General features: G+C 41.0%; 1 protein-coding gene across 2 annotated transcripts in view; it reads left to right on the forward strand.

Moving 5' to 3' along the window:
* The window catches only part of lrrc3b (leucine rich repeat containing 3B), a 32,806-nt gene extending 20,822 nt beyond the window's left edge, over positions 1–11,984 (forward strand). For both annotated transcript variants that reach the window (XM_017700532.2, XM_037545122.1), the window contains exon 2: positions 7,331–11,984. In XM_017700532.2, the coding sequence (XP_017556021.1) occupies positions 7,470–8,255 (786 nt within the window). In that variant the 5' untranslated portion in view covers positions 7,331–7,469 and the 3' untranslated portion in view covers positions 8,256–11,984. The remainder of the gene's footprint in view (positions 1–7,330) is intronic.
* Positions 11,985–22,432: the final 10,448 nt, after the last annotated feature.

A 22,432-nucleotide genomic window follows, 5' to 3' on the forward strand; every position in this document is an offset into this window, starting at 1 on the left:
ACACACACACACGCACACATACACACACAGACACACACACTCTAACAGCAGACCATGTAGGAGGAGAACAGTGAGGGACACAGCACCTCCACACTTTTATTCCCCGCAGGTTCACACCACACCACATGTGTAATTTAAGTGTGTAGGGGGTGAACATAGTGGAGTCATTGGAAATGTGTTATTTTATATTCACAGGAAATTAGCAAAGACCAAAGAATCTGAGGTTAAAATTATAATAAATCACGTCATTTTTTCTTTTTGGTAAACATTGAAAATGGGGCCCACAGACCTCAACACCACACAAGGGTTAAAGGTTTTTTTTTTTTTTTTTGGTCCACTCATGACGCATGTTTGTTTTTATGTTGTAATTCATTTTGACATGACTATTTCACAAGAATTAAACAGACTGTTTTTGTTATTCAGCCATTATGACTCATAATATGCAAATACAACAGAGTTGATTGGCTGCCTTATTCGGAAAAAAAGCAGCTGAAACACTCTTTATAACTTCAGTGTGAATGGGTGGAGGTAAACTGCTGTAGTCTGGTTCCATAAGTAAAAATCCCATTCATAATCCCCATAGGGAATTTGACTTTTACCCATAATATTTTTTCCAGTCAGCGTAGACTAAACAATGTGCTGTGAGATTGTGTGAGAATTAAAGCCATGAGTCAGTCTGGTTTCAACTTAGTTTATCTGAAAAATGCACATTTTATTGCCTTGTTTCTCATAAAGAAATACATCAACTATACCCCCTCAAGCGAGCTCCACCAATCAGAGATGTGGCTGTTACCATGGAAATCCAACCGTGCAGTTTGGCGCCAGAAAAATCTGATTGAATACCTATGATTATAGATTAAGACTAAGGTGTTTATGCTCACTCTACTCAACAATCTGATGGAAAATCTGTGGTTACATGCTCACTACAAGTAATCTGATCCAAAATGACGCGCATGTGTAGAGATCACGTGAGTCCAGTCAGAGTGAGATGAGCAGCAGTGAGCAGCGCTTGTGTTTTTAATTGTTTTAAAATGATGTCAGACTCAGGAAAAACGTCCTTCACATGTCCTTATTAAAGAAGGCCGAGAGGAAGACGTCGTGTTCTGAGACACGTAAGCTGGACGTCCGTCCCGCCGCTGTCTTTTAAAGCTCAGACAGTAAACTTCATCTCCTCTGCTGACCAGTTTCTGCTCCACCATGTTGATCGTTGTAATCTTTCACTATGACGCGATGCACATGCAGAATGGATTTAAATTCCCAATAGGGAATGTAATCAGATACAGACATTTACATGGATATTATTCTTCTATTTAATGGATTATTTACAGGATTACCTGCTTCGTTCAATTGGACAGAAATTGTATTCTGAATGGCCTCAATCGAACTAGTGTAGTCCAATTGAAGCACGTACATGGACAGATTGTATTCCGATTGAGCCATTAGTCAGATTATTAACAGATTATCAGACTGCATGTAAATGTGGCAGCTGCCAGATTAGCATGAGAAGAAGAGGGCTAAAAATCAGAGTCTGTGCAATGGAGTTTGTGTGTTTGGGGGGTGGGTGCATCTCTAAACCCATTTAGACACATGAATGCCCTGAATACACATTTATGTAATCTTAAAATTGCCAGTTAGTGTGAAAGGTGTACGCTGTCTTTCCCAGATTTGTCTGTTCTTTGTTTCAGGAATGACAGAAAAGCTTTCACAGAGAGGGGAAATATATGGTGAGTGCGTAGCACTGACTTCTGTAAACAGAACCTGTGGTAGAAAAGTTGGAAATAGAATAAATGAATAAAAATTACAGAAGAAATCTGTCTCCTCCATCCTGACCCAGAAGTAGGCTAAGCGTAACGTTACATGATAAAGAATGGCAGAAATCCCTTTTACTTCACACACTATTGCAGCATCAAATTTTCTCCACCCTTCTGGTTCACACACACAAACACACACATTATCTAAGTCGTTTATCCTCTTGGTTCACAGGGGTGCTGGAGCCTATCCCATCGGTTGTTGGGTGGAAGGCAGGAAACACCTTGGACAGGTCACCGGTCCATCACAGGGCAGACAGACACACACACCTCAGGGCAGTTTAGTGTGTCCAATTGGCCTGACTGCATGTCTTTGGACTGTGGGAGGAAACCCACACAAACACGGGGAGAACATGGAGACTCACTCTGAAATGATTAATAAGAAGGCAGGCCATATCAGGAGGAATATAATTCTAATAAAGGTGAACAAACATCATTCTTTCACAAGGTTCACTGTATCACGGCTACTATCATGAACTAATTGGATTGTCCAAACTATTCAAGCATTTTATGTACATAAAACTACGATACCTAATAATTAAAAGCAGTAATATCCACAAACACCAAAGAGAAAAAATTGGAAAAGCTGGCAGAAAAAAAGAGTAAAGGTGATTGGTTGAAACGATTTGTAGTGCACTGTGGGATATGTAGTTCATTCTGACATTAAAATAGTAAGGTACCTTTAGTCATGTACCTTTGCCTTCTTGTTCATTTTTCAAATTTTTCACTTTGACAGTGTCGTGATTTATCTAGTAGCTGACTGGTTCTGTTGGGTGCTTAAAACTCTTAAGGATTTTTCAAAATGTGTATGGAGAAAAAGAAAAACTTGTGGAACCAACGCTGATGAAGAAGTGGCTGGCCCCTGTTCAGCTCTGTGCACTGAAGTGTAACATCCCAAAACGAATTCAGAGCAGGCTGTTTCTGCAGCTTAGTTTCCGTATATGGACTGTATGGACTGGGAAGTGAACGGCACATTTCGAGACTTCAGTAGTGTTTACGTACTGCAGCGAGCTTCTATTTTGAAAAAGTGAGCAAAATGAGGTTTTCTGTGATGTGTGCCCTGAACAAGAGTACTAAGGATTCTAATAATTGTGAATCATTTTGTTAACTCTTAAACTCCACTGAACTGGCAGCAGTTCCGGGCTTCCATTCCCCACTCCAATAAGGGCAACTACAGCGATTTTTAAAAACATCTGTTTAGTTAAATCATTCAAATGTAAACAAAGTCCTTCAGAGTGGCTTAATATGAAATGCTTCATTCTACAGAAACTTATGAGTCAGAATTGTTCACAGTGGTGGTGATAGGAACCAGAAGTCTGAAAAGTTTAATGCCTCCAAAACCTCCCTCACAGGAAATGGTTATGAATACACTGCCTGATGTCTCAGTCATTGTTTTATGAGACTGTTGACAAGATTTTGGTCCATTAATGGTGAATGGATACATGCAGGGTGTTGTGAGACAAAGTAGTCATTAAATATCACTATTTTACCATCATCGATTCTCCATATGTGAACTCAGTGTGGGTTCACTGGTGGTTTTGGACTGTAGATAAAATGGCTATATCTGTGTTGTAGACATTCTGAGTCCTGGTTCCTGTCACCACCACTGTAAAGTCGGTAAGTTTCTCTACCATGAACCATTTCACACCAAACCACTCTCCATTCATCTGAATAATGCAGATAATTTTATCATTTTAGTGGAATTCCCCTTTTAATTTTAAATTAAAATTTTAATTGTTTTTCCAAGTAATTACTGATTAAAGCGCCTTAGGAAATAGTACAAGCGTAAGAGGTTAAAACACTCGTCTTTGATAAGACGTTTTGTTTTTCTTTGACAAAATTTACTTCAATTTAGTTTTTCAATTCAGTTTTTCTCTCATATTTTCAGTGTGAGATTTTTTCACACATAGGCATTTCTGTGGCCTCCTTTTGCCCGTCTTTACCAAGGGTGCCACTGATTATGGAGCTGACTGTATTTCACTCACACCCTCACATCCTGGCCAATCATGACTCTTCTGATGAAATTTACAGCGTGTGAGATCATCCACTGCTATTATGTTGATAGAACAATAGCCAGAATTTCTTTTCCTCATAACCAGCTTTGATTTTATGCTTCTCACTAATTAATAATAATTAACTTACATAAAACATGTAGACTTTGTTTTTGGAAAAAAGCAAAACATTTCAGTTAAATTAAATGACAGCCTCTGCCTAAAAAAACAGAATATCTGTTTATTGGTTCATTTGTTCATTTTTTTTTTGCTTTTTATTTGTCATTTTTATAATGGTAATTTGTGTGAATAGAGTTTATGTGAAGGATAGTTTTATTTTTTTATCTTTAGTATTTCATATGTTGTCTTTACAGCAATCAGTATCAAACTGATACCTTGTGAAGTAATAACGTCAATTTTTTTCTTGAGCGCCTTGCTGTCACTTTGCTGCTGTAACTCTGAGAATTTCCCTGTTGTGGGTCTAATAAAGGGTCTTATATCATTTTTAAATTCTTTTTTTATTTTTTCAAGTGAACAGCAAGTTCAGTGTCAGTGGGGTTTGGCTCTAGGATCTTCCATCTGCATTGATGTGTATATATACAGTACATTGTTTTAAGTTAAGTGATACTTTATTAATCCCACAAACGGGGAAATTCCACCTCCACATTTAACCCATCCGTGAAGTGAAACACCACAAACACACTAGTGAATAGACACACACTAGGGGCAGTGAGCACACTTGCCTGGAGTGGTGGGCAGCCCTATCCACGGCTCCCGGGGGGCAACTGGGGGTTAGGTGTCTTGCTCAAGGACATCTCAGTCATGTGAGGTCGGCCCTGGGGATTGAACCAGCAACCTTCCAGTCACAGGGCCAGGTCCCTAACCTCCAGCCCACGACTGCCCCAAATTTGTAGCCTTTATAGAAAAAGCTGTATCATCAGAGAGCAGCAGACGGGACTTCAGGCAATGCTGACACTTTCTCAGCCTTTCAGTACACAAAAAAGCTCTTGTAGTTGTGGTAAAAGTAGCTGTTAGTAGTTTACTTATTTTGATTTTGCACAGTGGTGATTGGTGCTGCACACACAATTGCTGTGCAGAATGTAAATAAAAACAATACAATGATATGCAAATCATGTAAACGCTATATTTAAATGAAAATATCATAAAATCAACATATCAAATGTTGAAACTGAGAAATGTTATTGTTTTATGAAAAATATATGCCCATTTTGAATTTGAAGCCAACACCATGTTCCAAAAAAGTTGGGACGGGGGCAGGTTGACCACTGTGTTTCATCACCTCTTCTTTTAACAACAATCTGTAAGTGTTTGGAAACAGAGGAGACACTGCTGCAGTTTTGAAAGTGAAATGTTTTCCGGTTCTTGTTTGATAGAGGATTTCAGCTGCTCAATGGATCTGAGTCGCCTTCAGAGTCTCGGGCCTGGAAAAGGAGGCAGTGTTTCTGGATCCTGTTTATGTAGTTTCTTCTTTGCATGGTAGAGTGGTAAAGTGATTTCCTCTACAGAATCATGTTTTTTTCAAAAAAACAATTAAGTCTCTCAGTTTCAACATTTGATATGTTGTCTTTGTGCAATTTTCAATAAACACATAGGATTGAAATGATTTGCACATCATTGCATTTTTGTAAATCTTGAGTGTGTGTCCTTGATGACTTTTTGAATCTGTCATTATGTGTGAGGTCTCTCTCATATTCAACATTCTTCCTCTGGTGAGTGTTGGTGTAACTGTTATACTGATAAGCCACATACAAATGCAATTAATGCAGCATACATATAGACAGGAGGAGTCCTGGAGTGAAATGTTGACTTGTGCTGATTGTTTACAAGCTTTGGTGTTCAAACAATGCGATTGCATTATAGATGGCATAAGTAAAGGTGCACTATACGGTTCTGGAGAACAACTGTTGATATTTGAACTCAACAGCAAAACAAACACACCCCTCCCTTCATTGTTCAGGCCAACATGCCTTTTTAGATCTTTGTGGCCATAAAACCCTTCACAAACCTTATACACAAATATAATGATAGAACATTAGAGTGAACAGCAACACAGCAAGTAATATAGAATATATCGAAGCTAAAGAGTTGCTACTATAATAATTGGCGAATAAGACTACTGACCTATTGATTCTGTGAAATAGCAAAAATAAGTTGGGTCGCCACACTGGAGCGACCTCCTCATCCGTTTTCATGCAATTCAACTCTCAACGAAGCTGAAGTCAGCTTCTTTTTTCACTAGCTTCTTGTTCAGATTTTTCCATTCTGCATTTAATTGTGCATGCAAGTTGTGTGGCCGGTCACTGGGGCAGGCAAAAGAAAAATTGAGGGGGGCCGACGTGTTCACAGGGTGGGACTAACATGCATACCCAGCTGTCCTGGCTATGAAAACAAGAACAGAGAAGCTCAGATTACACACACAGAGGGGGAGTGACTTCATTCTCTTCTCAGAATGCTGCTACTCCACTATGTCTTTACATAGAAAATAGTTGTTTGCTGCTATATTTTGTTTAAAATGTCAAATGTATCACCTTTAATAGAAAGTTCATTTTTCACAATGTTCACTGTCACCGTTTACCGTAGAGATATCACAATGTAACGATGCATTGCTGCCATTGTGGTCAGTTACAGTTATTAGCTAGGAAAACAAAATAGATACCTGACTAGCATATGCACATTAGCTGGTGTCACTTCGGCTGAAAATATGCAATACAAGTAGTTTATTCTGACATTTCAGCTCAGAATATAAAGGGCCCATATCCTGGAATTTTCATGTCCACCAAAGATCCACTTATGATTCTGTGCAATTTTATGTACCAAATACAGCGGTTTTTGTTAGTCCAGGCTGAAACACTCCTTATAACTTCAGCATGAGTGGGCAGGGTTAAACTGCTTTAGTCTCAGTGGGTGAATATATGTAAATGTATTGGATTTGTGACATCACAAAAACTCAAAAAATTCAAAAAAGACTTTTTCCAGGTTAGTTTCCATATATATATATATATATATATATATAGATTGGGGAGTGTATGGTACATTTTAGTAGTTAGTAAATTTACATTTATAGTATTTGGCAGACACTCTTATCCAGAGAGACAGTTTAATCATTTTACACAGGTAGGTGAAGGTAGTGTTAGAAGTCTTGCCCAAGGACTCTTATTGGTAGAGGTGTTACCCACTACAGTAAACTAATCACATGACATTTGAAAACTTGACCAGTGTTTACATACTCCATCAAATCCTTTTCATTTCAGAAAGGCAGGGAAATGTTATTGTTTAGTGAATTAGGCCGTTTACATCTAACAGAACCCCAAAAATAAACTGGTGAAAACACTGTACCTTCTTGTTTATACCCAATGATCAATGGGATGCAAAATCCAGATGGTGATTTTGTTACATTTTTCTGTTATTTCATTCATTTTTATCCATTTTCGTGTCTTCACACTTAACTGATGAAACCTTGCTGCATTATTACTGCATTTCTGTAAGTTTCACTCTGTTTTGCACACACAGGCCTGAGTGGAGGATGACAACAATGTGCACCTTTTCCCAAGAGGCACCCAGCCTCGTGGTGACCGCTGTAGCCTCTTTGGGGCAGGTGTGAGTGGCCCCTCATCTGGCTTTGGCGGGATTATGCTGACGGCTGGCCAGCATGACTCCGCTGGACCTGTGGCTCTCACGCTCCATCCCCATGTGCCTCCTGCTGCACAGTCTGGTGCTCATGGCCATCTGCTTCCCCTCGGCCAGCATGTGTCCCAAGGGCTGCGCCTGTCAGCAGGCCGACTACTCCCTGCATGGCCTCAACGTTACCTGCAGCCTGTCCCGCCTGAGAGAGATCCCGCCAGACCTTCCTCCAGACACAGTGCTGCTGCAGCTGGACCACAATCACATCCAGGCAGTGCCAGACCGCGCCTTCCAAGGTCTGAGAATGCTGCGGAGGCTCAACTTGTCCCATAATGCGGTGGAAACCCTCGGAGAGGGTGCCTTCCTTGGCTTGGAGGCTTCTCTAGAGGAACTGGATCTGTCACACAATCGCATCACCAGCGTGCACAAGGACGCTTTTGCGCGGCTCAAGGCCCGTGTGCATGTGGACGACAACCCGTGGCACTGCGACTGCGCCCTGCAGCAGGCGCTGGGTGGCATGGCACACAACCACGAGGCAGCAGCGCGTGTCCACTGCCGCAGCTCGGAGCTGAGGGACCAGGAGGGCCGACCGTTTTTGGCTGTGGACGCCGACTTGTGCATCCTGGCCCGACGCACCACTGACTATGCCATGCTGGTGACCATGTTCGGCTGGTTCGCCATGGTCATCTCCTATGTGGTGTACTATGTAAGGCAGAACCAGGAGGATGCACGGCGACACCTGGAGTACCTCAAGTCGCTGCCCAGCAAGCCTAAGAAACCTGATGAGCCTGAGGACATCAGCACCGTGGTTTGACCCTGTCAAAACAAAACACGCAAGGGGGCCTGTCGGGGCACTAGCTGTTTACGCCACACAAAGGCCTTCGGTGATCGAGGGGAAAAAAATCTAAACGAAAACAGGAGCAGATAGATTACTGAGAGCAATTTAGTCTCAAGCACTACTCGAGCTGCATTAATTTTACCAGAAGAGGTTCTGTGATGTAATTTGGGCTGGATTTGACTGGCCAGTTCATGCTGGATCAAATGTCTGTGTGATTTCCACAAACAGACCTAACATGAGCATTACACTATAAGTGCCAGACTCAATAACAATAACAACACGGAGGATTTTAGCAGGGATCGTTTTTATTATTATGAAGGATTAGAGCAGAACTACTGTGCAATCCAATCCGCAGTTATGATTTGCAAATCTAAGAACATTGCAGATTAATACCAGATTAAAATCAAGGATCTTGTCAGCAATCCCTCAAATTACAGTGCCTCTCTGTGTGAAACTAATCCAACTCAAATAGGGCTTTACTCAAGCTAAGACACTGACCATAGTTGTAGTCTACTACTCAACCTGTGTCTTCTCTTTTCCCAGTCGTGCATTACTGTTGCATAGTATTTAGGTCAATTTGTAATACTATTCCTAACTATGTGTCCACAAGAGTTTCTTGTGACTTCAACAGTGGCATTAGTACCAATAACCACTAGATCTTGCAAAGGGAGACAGTGTAAATGTTCTGCTTCTGACTGCATTGGAACGTGTGATTTTATGTTCCGGCTGTTAAAATTCAATTAACACAAACTACCCATGTCTATAAAAGAGATGATTAACATATTTATAACCAATACAGGTATTTTGGGAATTCAAAGCTCAGGTGTAAATGTTGATATAGATTTCAGTGACTTGTGAAACCCCTAAAATTGTTTTGTTTTTCTGAAGTTTTCTAAGCTATTTATTGAGTGGCCTCTTCATACACAGTATCGTTCAGGATGTGGTGTCTAAAATACACGTCTAAAATCATTCGATTACCTTTAAACTCTGCAGACTTTATTAGCTGTTTGATAATCACAGAAGAAAGGGCGTAGGCATAGTGCTCACAAACCGGCAAGTGATATTTTTTCTGACATCCTTGGATTTTTGTTTTGTTTATCTCTGTTACCTCACTGTTGTTAATGTGTGGTTGTTGAATAGTGCAGCCCTGAAATGTCAGTGTGTTGAGTTCTGTGTGATCCAGACTGCAGTAGCAGCAGGGCACAGTCAATATTTTCTTCGTGGTCGGTTACGTCAAGCAGTTGAGCCCCTTGTTATTTTCCATAACTCACTCTTGGCTATAATATCCCCAAATGTGCAACAGCCATCAGCAACCCCACATTGGCCATCAAGATCACTAACAGCAGTGATCACTAAGCAGTTGAAGTGACTAATGCGTTTCTGCGAAAGGCAGTTCATGGTGAAGTCTTATTCTCGTGCCACATTACAGCTCGGCTTCCGATTTCCAAATTGCTCCTTCCGTTGCAGAGACGAAAGACATATGGTAATTATTTTGGTGGATCCAAAAGGCCCTACTGGACCTAACAATCACATTTCACAGTGGCTAGTTACCTGTGTGCAATCCCTCACTGGGCGTATAGTAATCTGACCAGCCCATATGTGGACTGTGAATAGCAGCAGCCAGTCTTCTTGCAGCCCCGTCACTGTTCGGGCAAAACAAGTGAAATGGAAGAGAGTGGTCAAGAAAAACAGAACAGGCACAGTGGTTTTGCACTACAGCTATACGGTTAATGTAGCTAACGAATAATAGAAGCTTACTCCACCAATTAGCTTTCCTTAAACTGTCTTGAGTTGGTCAGATTCTCAAATAGACTTACTTATGTGGTTTCTGTGGCCCAAACCCATTTCACCCCTTGCCTCTACCACTTAGCCATTACTGAAAAAGGAAGAATTGGCACACAATTCTTACTGAAGAATTATGGGTGGGCCGTAATAAATAATTGCCCCCTCTTTGAAAGCATATGATTCCCTAAATGTAATTAAAGCCCAGCAGTGAACATTTCCCATCTCTGCTATCACTGAAGATGGGCTGTTTTTTTGATGGTCCCATTTTGTAGGGCAAAATTTCAACCACTACCCCTTGCAATTCAGTTCCAAGGGGTTAGGGTGACACTCGAAAACAAGGGGTAGGGGTAAAAAGAAGAAATGGGATTGGGCCTCTATCCGTATGTGTTGACCATAAAGTACACTACATGTCCCTAAGTATGCAGACAGCCTTTCTAATGAGTGAATTCCGCTACTTTAAGGTTAGTGCATCTCCTAAGAACACCACTGACTAATAGAATACAACTCTCTTTAGCCTCAAGTCTCCACACCCAAAGCCAAGCATTAGAGGCTAGGGGCCTATAAAGCCCCCCAACATTGGGCTGTGGAGCAGTGGAACTGTGTTCTCTGGAAGGATGGAGCTCCATCCAGTACCTTTGGAATGAGTTGGAGTGATCCAGAACTGATCATCCAACATCAGTACCTGACCCCACTAATGGGCTTGTGGCTGAATGCAATCAAATTCTCACAGCAGTATGTCAACATCTAGTGTAAAGTCTTCCAAGAAAAGTTGAAGTGGTTACTGCTCTCAACCTGTTAGTACCCTTTATTTCAGAAGAAGCGTTGGATGAGCAGGTGTCTGCAGAGTTTTTAATAGCTTAAAACAGTAGTAGCAGAATTTTCATACTTTTCATGGATGTTCCTTTTTCCATGTGATGATCATGGCAATGATTTAGACATATAGTTTAGCACAATGCTAATTCATGGGGTAGGCCTACAAGCTTCCACATTAGCTACAATAACCATATAGATGTATAAAGCAAACGCTGTACATGTCTTGGCTGAATGAATACATTTCAGGTAAGGACACATTTGTATGAATGTGATTTTTAGACAGTCTATTCATATAGGGGTTGCTTTCCTAGACAGGGATTAAGCCTAATCCTGGACTACACATTTCTTTTAATGAAGAAACTCCGTTCAGAATGCTGTGTAGTCCAGGACTAGACTTAACGAGTGTCCAGGAAACCAACCGTAAGACCTTTAATATGGGAGAAGATGAGGGTATCACAAGTTGTCACCTCCTCCGATAGCTTAATCTGTAAAGTGCTTTCTATTAAATTTTTTTCAAGTATAATTCCATCAATGTTTCAAGATTTCTGCATAATTAAATAATTAAAACGTCATTCAGAGTGGTTTGATGTGAAATAAACTGTTCCAGAGAAACTTACCAAGCCAGAATTGTCCACAGTGGTCATGATAGGAACAAGACGTCTGAAGAGCTTAATGCCTCTAAAAGCTACCTCACGAAAAGCTGTTACATGAAATGGATATGAAAATTTTTCTTATGCTTTATGGCACTTAAAAACATATTGTTTAAAATTCATTTATCCATTGAGGCACGTGCAAGACCTTTTAAGGTAATACAGTTCCTAATTTTTAAGAATTCCCACTATTTTACCATCATGTTGCATATAAAAATGAGAAGACACCGAGTTAAGTTCACTAGTGATTTTGTATAGTAAATAAAATGGCTATAGTTGTGACCCCTGGTTCCCATCACCACTACTATAAAGAAGTCTGACTCTTTTTCTACAATATACTATTTCACATTAAAACAGTCAGAATGACTTGGGCTGCGTTCACATTAGCAGGTTGAAGTGGCACAAATCAGATTTTTTGCCCTAACGTGACTCAGATCTGATGTTTTCAGGGCTGTGTGGACACGCAAATCTGATCTTTTCAAATCTGACTCGAGTCACTTTCATATGTGGTCCTAAATCAGATACGTATCCGATTCGTGGCCACGCGACCTTAATGTGATGCTCAGATCGGAATTCATGTTTTTTTTTCACTGCGCGTTTGCCATCATTCAGCGTTACCATGGCAGCAGCGCCGAACAGAAGTTAAAGCGTGTAAACGGTGGAAAAGCAGCTCATCTCACCTTTTTCACCTTCGTCTGGCTCTAATAATGAAGCTGAGAGCTGATCAGAGTTAATGATCTTCTCAGCGAAGCTCGTTCTGCTCGTTAGTTTGTGCTGATGATGCAGTGATTCAGTCACGTGGCGTTACTGAGTTGTGGGTTAAGGTTGCCGGTTCGTTCACATTGACTGATTTGAATCACTTCCCTAAACGAGTGTGAACCGTTGTGTCAGAGAGATCGGATCTGAGCAAAAAAAAACAGATTTGAGCAATGAGGCTTGTAATGAGAACGTAGCCTTCATTTAAACATCAATGATTGAATTATGTAAAAATTTTGAAAAATCTATAGAATTCCCTTATAATGATTATCACACTAAGAGAGATTCAAAAGAGGGGTGTTGCGTTTTCTCAAGTAAACTCCAGTGTAAATAACACACCCATCATGCGAGAATTTATGGTTGATGGAAATCCCTTTAAAGCGTTGTTGTTGAATGTACATGGATGTCTAGTCTGTTGCCTTGTCTGGCATAAGCAGTACCACACATATAACTCGTAGTGCTCGGGCGGGGAGCGGAGTCGTCGTTCTATACACGAACCACAATGAAACACGGTGTAGCCAAGGACTCGGGAGATTTTTTTATAAGTGCCTGAAATAACTCGCCTTTCAATTTCCCATTCTCTTGTCAGTTCCACTTTGAACGTGTTATTCTCGGCTAATTTGTGCGCGCCCTGCCTTAGGGATGCTCTCTTCTTTCCAACACAAAGACCAAGAGATTAGGAGAAAGGCCGAAGTAAACTCTTTTTTGGTGTCAGAGCGGCATGTAGAGCTGATGACTTCGCCCTTATTCAGGTTGTGCAGTAGCGAGAAAGAAAAGTGTGGAATTAAATTGCAGTGTGATTATTTTCTTCCACTCCTGTTTACAGTTTTTCATCTCACTGTCTTTTTTTTTTTTCTACCCAAAGTACATCAAAGTGTCTTCTGTTTTAAAAAAGTAACTGGTTTCGAAGACCTACCACTGAATACCACTGATGGTACATCACATTGTAAGCGCATGTAGAGGAGAAAATGAAAATAAAAGAGGCATTGACTCTGGCTATGGTACAAATGGTCTCACGTTCATCTTGTCCTGCATTTGTGAGGTATAATGTTTTGAAACAGGGGGGGTAACGGTTTTTACCAAATGCAATGCTTCTCACTAATGAGGCAGTTTAAACTGATGTGTGTTTTTATTGTATTTTGATGACATATTTCTGTCCGTACAGTATCAGCCAAAACTTCATATTTATTTATGTTTATTAACCCTGTGTACAGTATTTCTAATCTATGGTTAGTTGAAAAATATTTGGGTCAGTCTACAAAAACGTCCACTTTTTTATCACTCCATAGGTGTCACTGGTGTAACCAGTCGTCATTGGTGTTACAGTTAAGAAAGGCATTTTTAATGAAAAATGCATTTTACAAAACGGCTGTTACAGAGCATCAGACCACATGTCAATCATGAAATGTCCACTAAGATATGTAATTTAATCCATTTGTATTCTATTTTTTCACAATTACCTTAGAATAAAGTAGGTCATACCAGCGACTTCAGCTAAAAGCTTTACATGAAATCATGAGCTAAAGAAGATTTCTGATAAATGAAAAGACACAGTGGACTCACCATGTACTTTTCTTCATAGATCTTCAGAAAACAGTTAAACAGGAAGCCGAGTTATGTCACATATATATATATATATATATATATATATATATATATATACATACCCATCCAAATTATTGAATTCAGGTGTTCCAATCACTTCCATGGTCACAGGTGTATAAAGCCGAGCCCCTAGGCCTGCAGACTGCTTCTACAGACATTAGTGAAAGAATGGGTCGCTCTCAGGAGCTCAGTGAATTCCAGCGTGGTACCGTGATCAGAAGCCACCTGTGCAACAAGTCCAGTTGTGAAATTTCCTCACTACTAAATATTCCACAGTCAACTGTCAGTGGGATTATAACAAAGTGGAATTGATTGGGAACGACAGCAACTCAGCCACAAAGTGGTCAGCCACGTAAAATGACAGAATGGGGTCAGCGGATGCTGAGGGGCATAGTGCGCAGAGGTCACCAACTTTCTGCAGAGTCAATCACTACAGACCTCCAAACTTCATGTGGCCTTCAGATCTGCTCAAGAACACCATAGAGAGCTTCATGGAATGGGTTTCCATGGCCGAGCAGCTGCATCCAAGCCTTACATCACCAAGTGCAATGCAAAGCGTCGAATGCCGCCACTGGACTCTCGAGCAGTGGAGACGTGTTCTCTGGAATGACGAATCACACTTCTCCATCTGCCAATCCGATGGACGAGTCTGGGTTTGGTGGTTGCCAGGAGAACAACGGTACTTCTCTGACTGCATTGTGCCAAGTGTAAAGTTTGGTGGAGGGGGGATTATGCTGTGGGGTTGTTTTTGAGGAATTGGGCTCGGCCCTTTAGTTCCAGTGAAAGGAACTCTTAATGCTTCAGCACAAAGAGATTTTGGACAATTTCATGCTCCTAAATTTGTGGGAACAGTTTGGGGACGGCCCCTTCCTGTTCCAACATGACTGCCCACCAGTGCATAAAGCAGGTCCATAAAGACATGGATGAACGAGTTTGGTGTGGAAGAGCTTGACTGGCCTGCACAGAGTCCTGACCTCAACCTGATAGAACACCTTTGGGATGAATTAGAGTGGAGACTGTGAGCCAGGCCTTCTTGTCCAACATCAGTGTCTGACCTCACGAATACACTTCTGTAAAAATGATCAAAAATTCCTGTAAACACACTCTTAAACCTTGTGGAAAGCCTTCCCAGAAGAGCTTTTATAGCTGCAAAGGGTGGGCCAACATCATATTAAACCGTATGGATTAAGAATGGGATGTCGCTCAAATTCATAAGAGTGTGAAGGCAGATGAGCGAATACTTTTGGCAATATAGTGTGTGTATATAGATATAGGTATATAGATATCTTCAAAAAGATTTTTGTTATGCAGTAACGCCAGTGATACAACCCTTGGGGGACCACAACTTTCATTATATGTTTTATAATATTAATTTGGCATTTGTTTACTTTGTCATTTAATTCATATATTTCATACTCATGTATTGATTATTGCAGTTAAAATTGTAGAAAAACATGTTTATGCCTCTAAATATGGCATCACTCACTACACATGACTGTGAGGACGAGCATTTCTGTGGTGCTTGAAATTTTATTTGATTGATTTGAAAATCAGTATAGCTAAATTGAGGCCTCAAGAAGGTGTAATTGTTAAAACAGCATATTGTTTCATTTAAAAAATATAAATAAATTGTAACCCTTAAGTGTAATATATCTGCAAACGGGACACAAAAATGAATGTTTCTGTAGAACGACCCATTTACAGTAGAAAAGACTGTACATAATTATAGGCTATACAAACAAAACATCACCAACTAATGAACTACACACACGCAAACTGAATGCCACGTGGAACGACTATGTAGGTTTTTCAGTCTGGCACAGAATGCTGGGCAATATGCAAGTTAAACAAAGACACTTCCATGAGATCTGCTTTCCAGTAGAGAGTAAAACGGACAAGCTTGTTCAGAAAAAGGGTGCCAGCGGCACCAGATTGGCAGTATTTTCCTGTATATATTTCCATCCAAACAAACACAGAGAGCCACAGGACGTTAACAGTGTTGCAAGCCGTCTGTGCAGAATACAGTTGTCATTATAAATGATTAAGTAATATTAGAAAATAGCCCAGATGGTCATTATTATGTGGTAAGTGTAATACCATCAGGGAAAATGCAAATAAGGCAAAGTAAACAGGGATCAGTTCTCTAGACGTTCCCCAGACTCAAAAACAGCTTTCACATCAGGCCAAACATACCGAACTCTCCAAGCAAATGGCCCTGGGTCCTCAAGTGAAAATGCACTAAACACATTTACTCCTAAAGTTTGGTTAGTATAGTGGTTAACACTTCTGCCTTCTACACTGCAGATTGGGGTTCAATCCCCCACCAGGGCAAGCACCCTACACTACACCAATAAGAGTCCTTGGGCAAGACTCCTAACACCATCTTGACCCCCCTGTGTAAAATTGCTCTGGATAAGAGCATCAGCCAAATGGCATAAATGTAAAGACTGTACAAGTGCGTTTAATTTGGCCCAGAAAGTTGCCCTTCGGTCTTACCAGTCTCAGACCCAAATGAGAGAACAAGTGTAGATTTTCAGAGCTTTTACTTCTGGTTAAGTGTCCAGAAACTGGTACATTCCTTACAGAATAACTATTAAAATATCATGTATTCATAACTCAATTTGAAGCCTACTCACCATAAATATTCAGTCAGTGACTGAAGTCCCCTTGAGCAAGGTGCCTAACCCCCAACTGCTCTCTGGACGCTGCAGATAGGACTGCCTACTGCTCCTGCCAGTGTGCTCACCGCCCCCTAGCGTGTGTGATGTTTCACTGCACGGTGAAATTTCCCCCCTGTGGGTCTAATAAAGGTCACAATCTTAATGCATTCACCACTCAGTTTGAAACCTACCTACCATAAATATTCAGTCAGCACAACCAGAGTGTCCAAACTTTTGACTGGTAGTGTAGGGTGTTTTTGCACTGCATGGACTGCTCCAGTGCCCAGGAGTCCAGATGTATGGTTTAATTTAGCAAATTCTGGTGGATATAAAGTCACCAAACACCATTACACAATGTTTTACATTTATATAAGTACACCAGAATGAAAACTATAGTAGTATGTTGATGCGTTGAATGCTGTTTTGAGAACTATTACTTTGTAAAGGGTTTATAACAAGCAAGTTAGGACGCTAAAACCATTAACATTCATTCTAGCCTCCACAGAAGAAGTGTTTTTGCTCGTATTTTCACATTTGACAGAAAAATGGAAGTGTTGCTTTACTCTGCACGTGATTCTGTCTATACTATTCTGACTGTAGACCTTTGTTGCGCTGTATTATTTCATGGCAGCATAACCAGCTAAGATAATTAGCAAGCATGGATGCTAATGTGTCCGTTCATGCTGTCAAAAGGAAAACTGAAGCTTAGCTTGACTCACAGGATTACGTATGAATTCACACGCAGCCTTGTGAGGATGTGCCTACAGAACATTCAGTTTCCTTTCAGATTAGACAATAAGCTAACTAGCTAGCGAGCAAGGTGGGCTAGCTAATTAGCCAAAATGCTTCAGAGTAGCAGAAAATGGACACTATTTATGGTTCTTGTGACAGTTCCAGCTCTCTCAAGCAGGTGGACAATGAACTAGAACTAGAACCAATGGTTCCTGTTCGAATCAGTTCTTGTTTTTGAATCTTCAATGGAGAACGCATGTTAGCAAGAAGATACCTGGTCACTGTTAGCCCACTGACAGCAAAGCTGATGGCCCACTGGCTTTTCGGTCAGCGGCCCACTGCTGGTTAACCAGACTTTTAGACAAAATGCTACTTTTTCTTCGCTCGTTTTTCATTCACAGTCAAATTTACTTATTTTTCCCTTATTTCTTTATTTCGTTATCCTTTGTAAATTAGTTTACTAAGTCATCTATCACAGCAGCAACAACAACATTTTCAACTAAATCATTTTATATGACTAAATCATTTTATATTAGGCCTAGTCATTTTTTTTTATTGTTTGTCTTATTTTTCCAAAATAAAAAGGCTCTGTGCATTTCAAATCTGAGGAGATTAAAGACTAGTTAGACCTTGTATACAGGGCAATAATCTGAGTGGTCTGAGGGTGGACCAGCAGTGGCATACAGTCAGCAGGGTGCTGACCTTTTCGAGGCAGCCGACCGATATAAGATTGCAATCTGGGTCCACATGGTTCTGAGTTGTGCATGTGTGTCGTTCTCACAAGATGAGGTGTTTATTTTTTGTGAGTCGAGTACCATTTGTGGAAATTTGCATCTGTTGGTGAGAGTGGTCCTCAAATGCAAAGTACAAGATCATGAATAAGGCATGGGCCGAATGTTGATGAGGGGCCAGTTGGAACGGAATCGCAATGAAGACAATTGTGTTTGAAGTGAGACAAGAGCAAGCTTGCCAACGGTTCACTAAAAGCACCAATGTGGCCATACATGAATGCAGCTGTCTTGCTGATGGCTATCTCTCTCTCTCTCTCTCTCTCTCTCTCTCTCTCTCTCTCTCTCTCTCTCTCTCTCTCTCTCTCTCTCCCTGTCCCCCCTTCTCTCTCTCTCTCTCTCTCTCTCTCTCTCTCTATTCCCCCCTTCTCTCTCTCTCTCTCTCTCTCTCTCTCTCTCTCTCTATTCCCCCCTTCTCTCTCTCTCTCTCTCTCTCTCTCTTCTCTCTCTCTCTCTCTCTCTCTCTTTGTATTTAAAGCTTGGTTGCACATTAATGAATTTTCAGCTGAATTATAGAGTACTGCAGTGCCAAAATTAGCCCTCAGATTGGATCTATTTTTAAGTCTGACCACGCAGGGCCACAGCGTACCTCATGGTCACTGTCCAAAAAGTGCAAAAGCCGGAAAAAAAAAACCACCTCCTTGTTTCTACGCTCACTGTCCATTTTATCAGCTCCACTTACTGTATAGCTGCACTTTGTAGTTCTACAGTTACAGACTGTAGTCCATCTGTTTCTCTGATACTCTGTTACCCTGTTCTTCAGTGGTCAGGACCCCTATGGACCCTCACAGAGCAGGTACTATTAGGGTGGTGGATCATTCTCAGCACTGCAGTAACACTGACGTGGTGGGGGTGTGTTAGTATGTGTTGTGCTGGCACGAGTCGATCAGATACAGCAGTGCTGCTGGAGTTAAACCCTGTGTCCACTCACTGTCCACTCTATTAGACACTCCTACCTTGTCAGTCCACCTTGTAGATGTAGAGTCAGAGACGGTAGCTCTCATCTGCTGCTGCAGTTTGTGTTGGTCATCCTCTGCTGTTGGTCATCCACCCACAGGACGCTGTTGGCTGGATATTTTTGGTTGGTGGACTGTTCTCATTCCAGCAGCGACACTGAGGTGTTTAAAAACTCCAGCAGCACTGCTGTGTCTGATCCACTCAGACCAGCACAACACACACTAACACACCACCACCACATCAGTGTTACTGCAGTGCTGAGAATGATCCACCACCCAAACAGTACCTGCTCTGTGAGGGTTCCTGGGGGTCCTGACCACTGAAGAACAGGGTAAAAGGGGGCTAACAAAGTATCAGAGAAACGGATGGACTACAGTCTGTAACTGTAGAACTACAAAGTGCACCTATACAGTAAGTGGAGCTGATAAAATGGACAATGAGCGTAGAAACAAGGAGGTGGTCAGAATTTTATGCCTGATCATCTATTTTTAGTCTATCATTAACCCAGTGGGAATTACTGCAGCATCCAAAAATGTGTGTTTTAGGGAAAAGTAATGTTTCTACATGAACATAACATAGTTTATAGACATATTCTACTTTTTCATAAGGACAGCACGTCAAACAGCTTGATAAAGGCCCGTGTTCCATCACCTTGAGCATTATCTCCTGCCTACATGTTCGTATTTCAAATTTATGACAGTAATTAAGGCAGGCTCTCATGGTCATACTGTGCTTACAGGTTCTACCCATTTCTGTGAAAGAAATGAATCATCAAGCAGCCCCTCATTTGGGAGACTTTTGAAATTGGAATAATTCCCAAAGACAAATTACGCCAGCCATCAAAGAACTGTCAAAAAGTTATTAAAAAAAGCTGAGTTTTTTTATAGCTGCATGTGAGTGGCATTTTGAATTACCTACGAAAGCACCGTAGTGATGGAATGAGTTGTTGCGGTGTTTTGTACGAGCATTAGGCTGCACAGCGCGGGCCTGCTAGATAATTGCTGAAAGATAGTTTGACCTTGAATTCAAATCGTCTTAAGATGATCCTAACTCGATTATGATTTTGTCCTCGTCACTGTAGCCATGCAGAACCTTATCTGAGAATATTTCCCAGGACCAGTCCTGCAGGGTGTCATATACCTCAGAAATCATCATTCTGCTGTCAGCATCTTGACCATATTAGGAACTCTGCAGTTAAGCTCATTCCTATATGGGAAAAAATTAATGGTATGGCTTATATTGCATCCTATTGTTACAAAAAATGATCCAAACTTGTTACTTCCAGTATGTACATTTTCCCTCTGAATGTCACTGGATATTCTCAATGACAAGGAAACTAACAGCAGTGGGTGAAGTGCACAAATCATGTACATGAGTTAAAATAGAGACACCCAAGGTAAAATATTCCTCCAGTAAAAGTAGCAGTTTCTCCCTTTAGACCTCCAACTTGAGTAAAAGTACTAAAGTATTTACCTTCAAATGTACTTAAGTATAAAGTAAAACTACTAAAAGAGTAATTCTGGCTCTGATGTCCTGTTATCATTTTTATAACCAGACTGGCTTCATGAACTCATTTCAGGTGAAAGTCCTCCAGCGTCTCTCTTGGTAAACCAGTCTTTTAATAGAACGTCATTAATTAGTGACGCTGACGTCTATTAAAATGATCAGAAGCACAAAACACTGAAGGTAAACAGTTTCCATCAGGGAGAACCGAGTGGCTCTGAAATCACTTTTTACACACAAGCAAAGTTTCAGCTTCAGATTTATTTACAACTTAGTTCCAAGTTTAAGTTGAATAAAAACTGGCTTTAAACTCAGGGTCACAGATGAGCTCCTTTACTATGTTGATCTGTAGGCGTCTGTTCATAAACATAAACCAGCCCAAACTCATTTACTATAAAACGAAATGGTGTTTGTAGAAATTCAGAAAAAAGCCGCGTCAGTCTCGACTGCATATGTGGACATATTTCTATATTGAGCTCTATTTACACAAAGTTAGGTTAGTTCATCATTTATGTTGAACAGACTCTCCCAAAGTTTTACGCTGCTGCGCTGACGTTGAACCGCGTGCTGCACTGGGTCGGTCTGACCAACAGGTCAAAACCAGCTCAGAACAAAGTGACCGCTGGGCCCTGATTGGTGCTCTGGCTTTGCGCTTCTTTCGTTTTTACATGTTACGTTTTTATACACACAGAAACCAAAAGGAACGACAGATTTCTCAAAATGTAGCGGAGGAAAAAGTCGGATATTAGACTCTGAAATGTAGTGGAGTGAAAGGAAAAAGTCGCCCAGAATGGACTTTGGCGGTTTGGTACAGTTTAAAAAACTGGTGTTGGTATATAATGTTATTAAGGGTTAACAGTAGACTTACTTTCATGCAGTGTCATTCAACGCACAGCTTGCTTATAGCATGCTGTAACGGGGAGTGAGGTAGCGGACGCATGTGCAGAGATAAGCAACTTTTATTGAGGGCAAATCCAAATCAGGGTCAAGACAGTCCAGGGTCAAAAAGCCAATACGGAAAGAACGATTTACAGACATGAAGACAAACAATAAATGGTTCAAACAGATAGCACGATCAAACACATCAAACAACAAAGACCAGCAAAGACCAAGTACAACCACAGGGCTTAAATACAACAGGGATAACGAGGGACAGGTGGAAAACAGGTGGAAACAATCAGGGGAGGAGTAACCAAACAAGGGGCAGGACTAGAACACCAAAACAAATGCACATGGAAGATCAAAACAAAAGAGCACATGGATTAGTGGGAGGAGCCAACCATGACATATGCATTTTGCATTATTAATGTAAATGAGTACTAAACAACCTTGTAATTCGGAGGATCCAGTGACATTTTGGGGGATAACGGTATGCAGAACTAAACATATCTGGATTGTAACTGTTTTGTGAACCACAGGAAGTGACAGTGGCCATTTTGGAAAATGCCATTCCCATAGAGCAGGGGTGCCCAGGGCCAGATCAGATCAAAGCACCTAAGGGCCAAAATATTATTCACTAATGATTTGAAGTATCAGTGCATATAATGGGAGCTTTCTGTGAGCTGCTGTGTTTCCTATCACTGCATAAAAGATGCACAAGGCTTGTTTTATTGTTGGATAGCTCAAAGTAATTTGGATCGGTCTGCCCTGCGATGGACTGGCGACCTGTCCAGGGTGTATCCTACCTTCCGCCCACTGAGAAGCGGCTTAGAGAATGGATGGATGGATGGATGGATGGATGGATGGATGGATGGATTTGGATTGGTAAGCACTTATGACAAGTTATTAACCCGTGTGTGGTGTTGGGGTCTGTGGGACCTATTTTCAGTGTTTACCAAAAGATGATTTATTGATATTTCAACTTCAGATTCCTTGACCTTTGCTAATTTTCTGTGAAGAACCCC

Source organism: Pygocentrus nattereri, chromosome 1 (genome assembly GCF_015220715.1).
Source record: "Pygocentrus nattereri isolate fPygNat1 chromosome 1, fPygNat1.pri, whole genome shotgun sequence".
Lineage (NCBI taxonomy): Eukaryota > Metazoa > Chordata > Actinopteri > Characiformes > Serrasalmidae > Pygocentrus > Pygocentrus nattereri.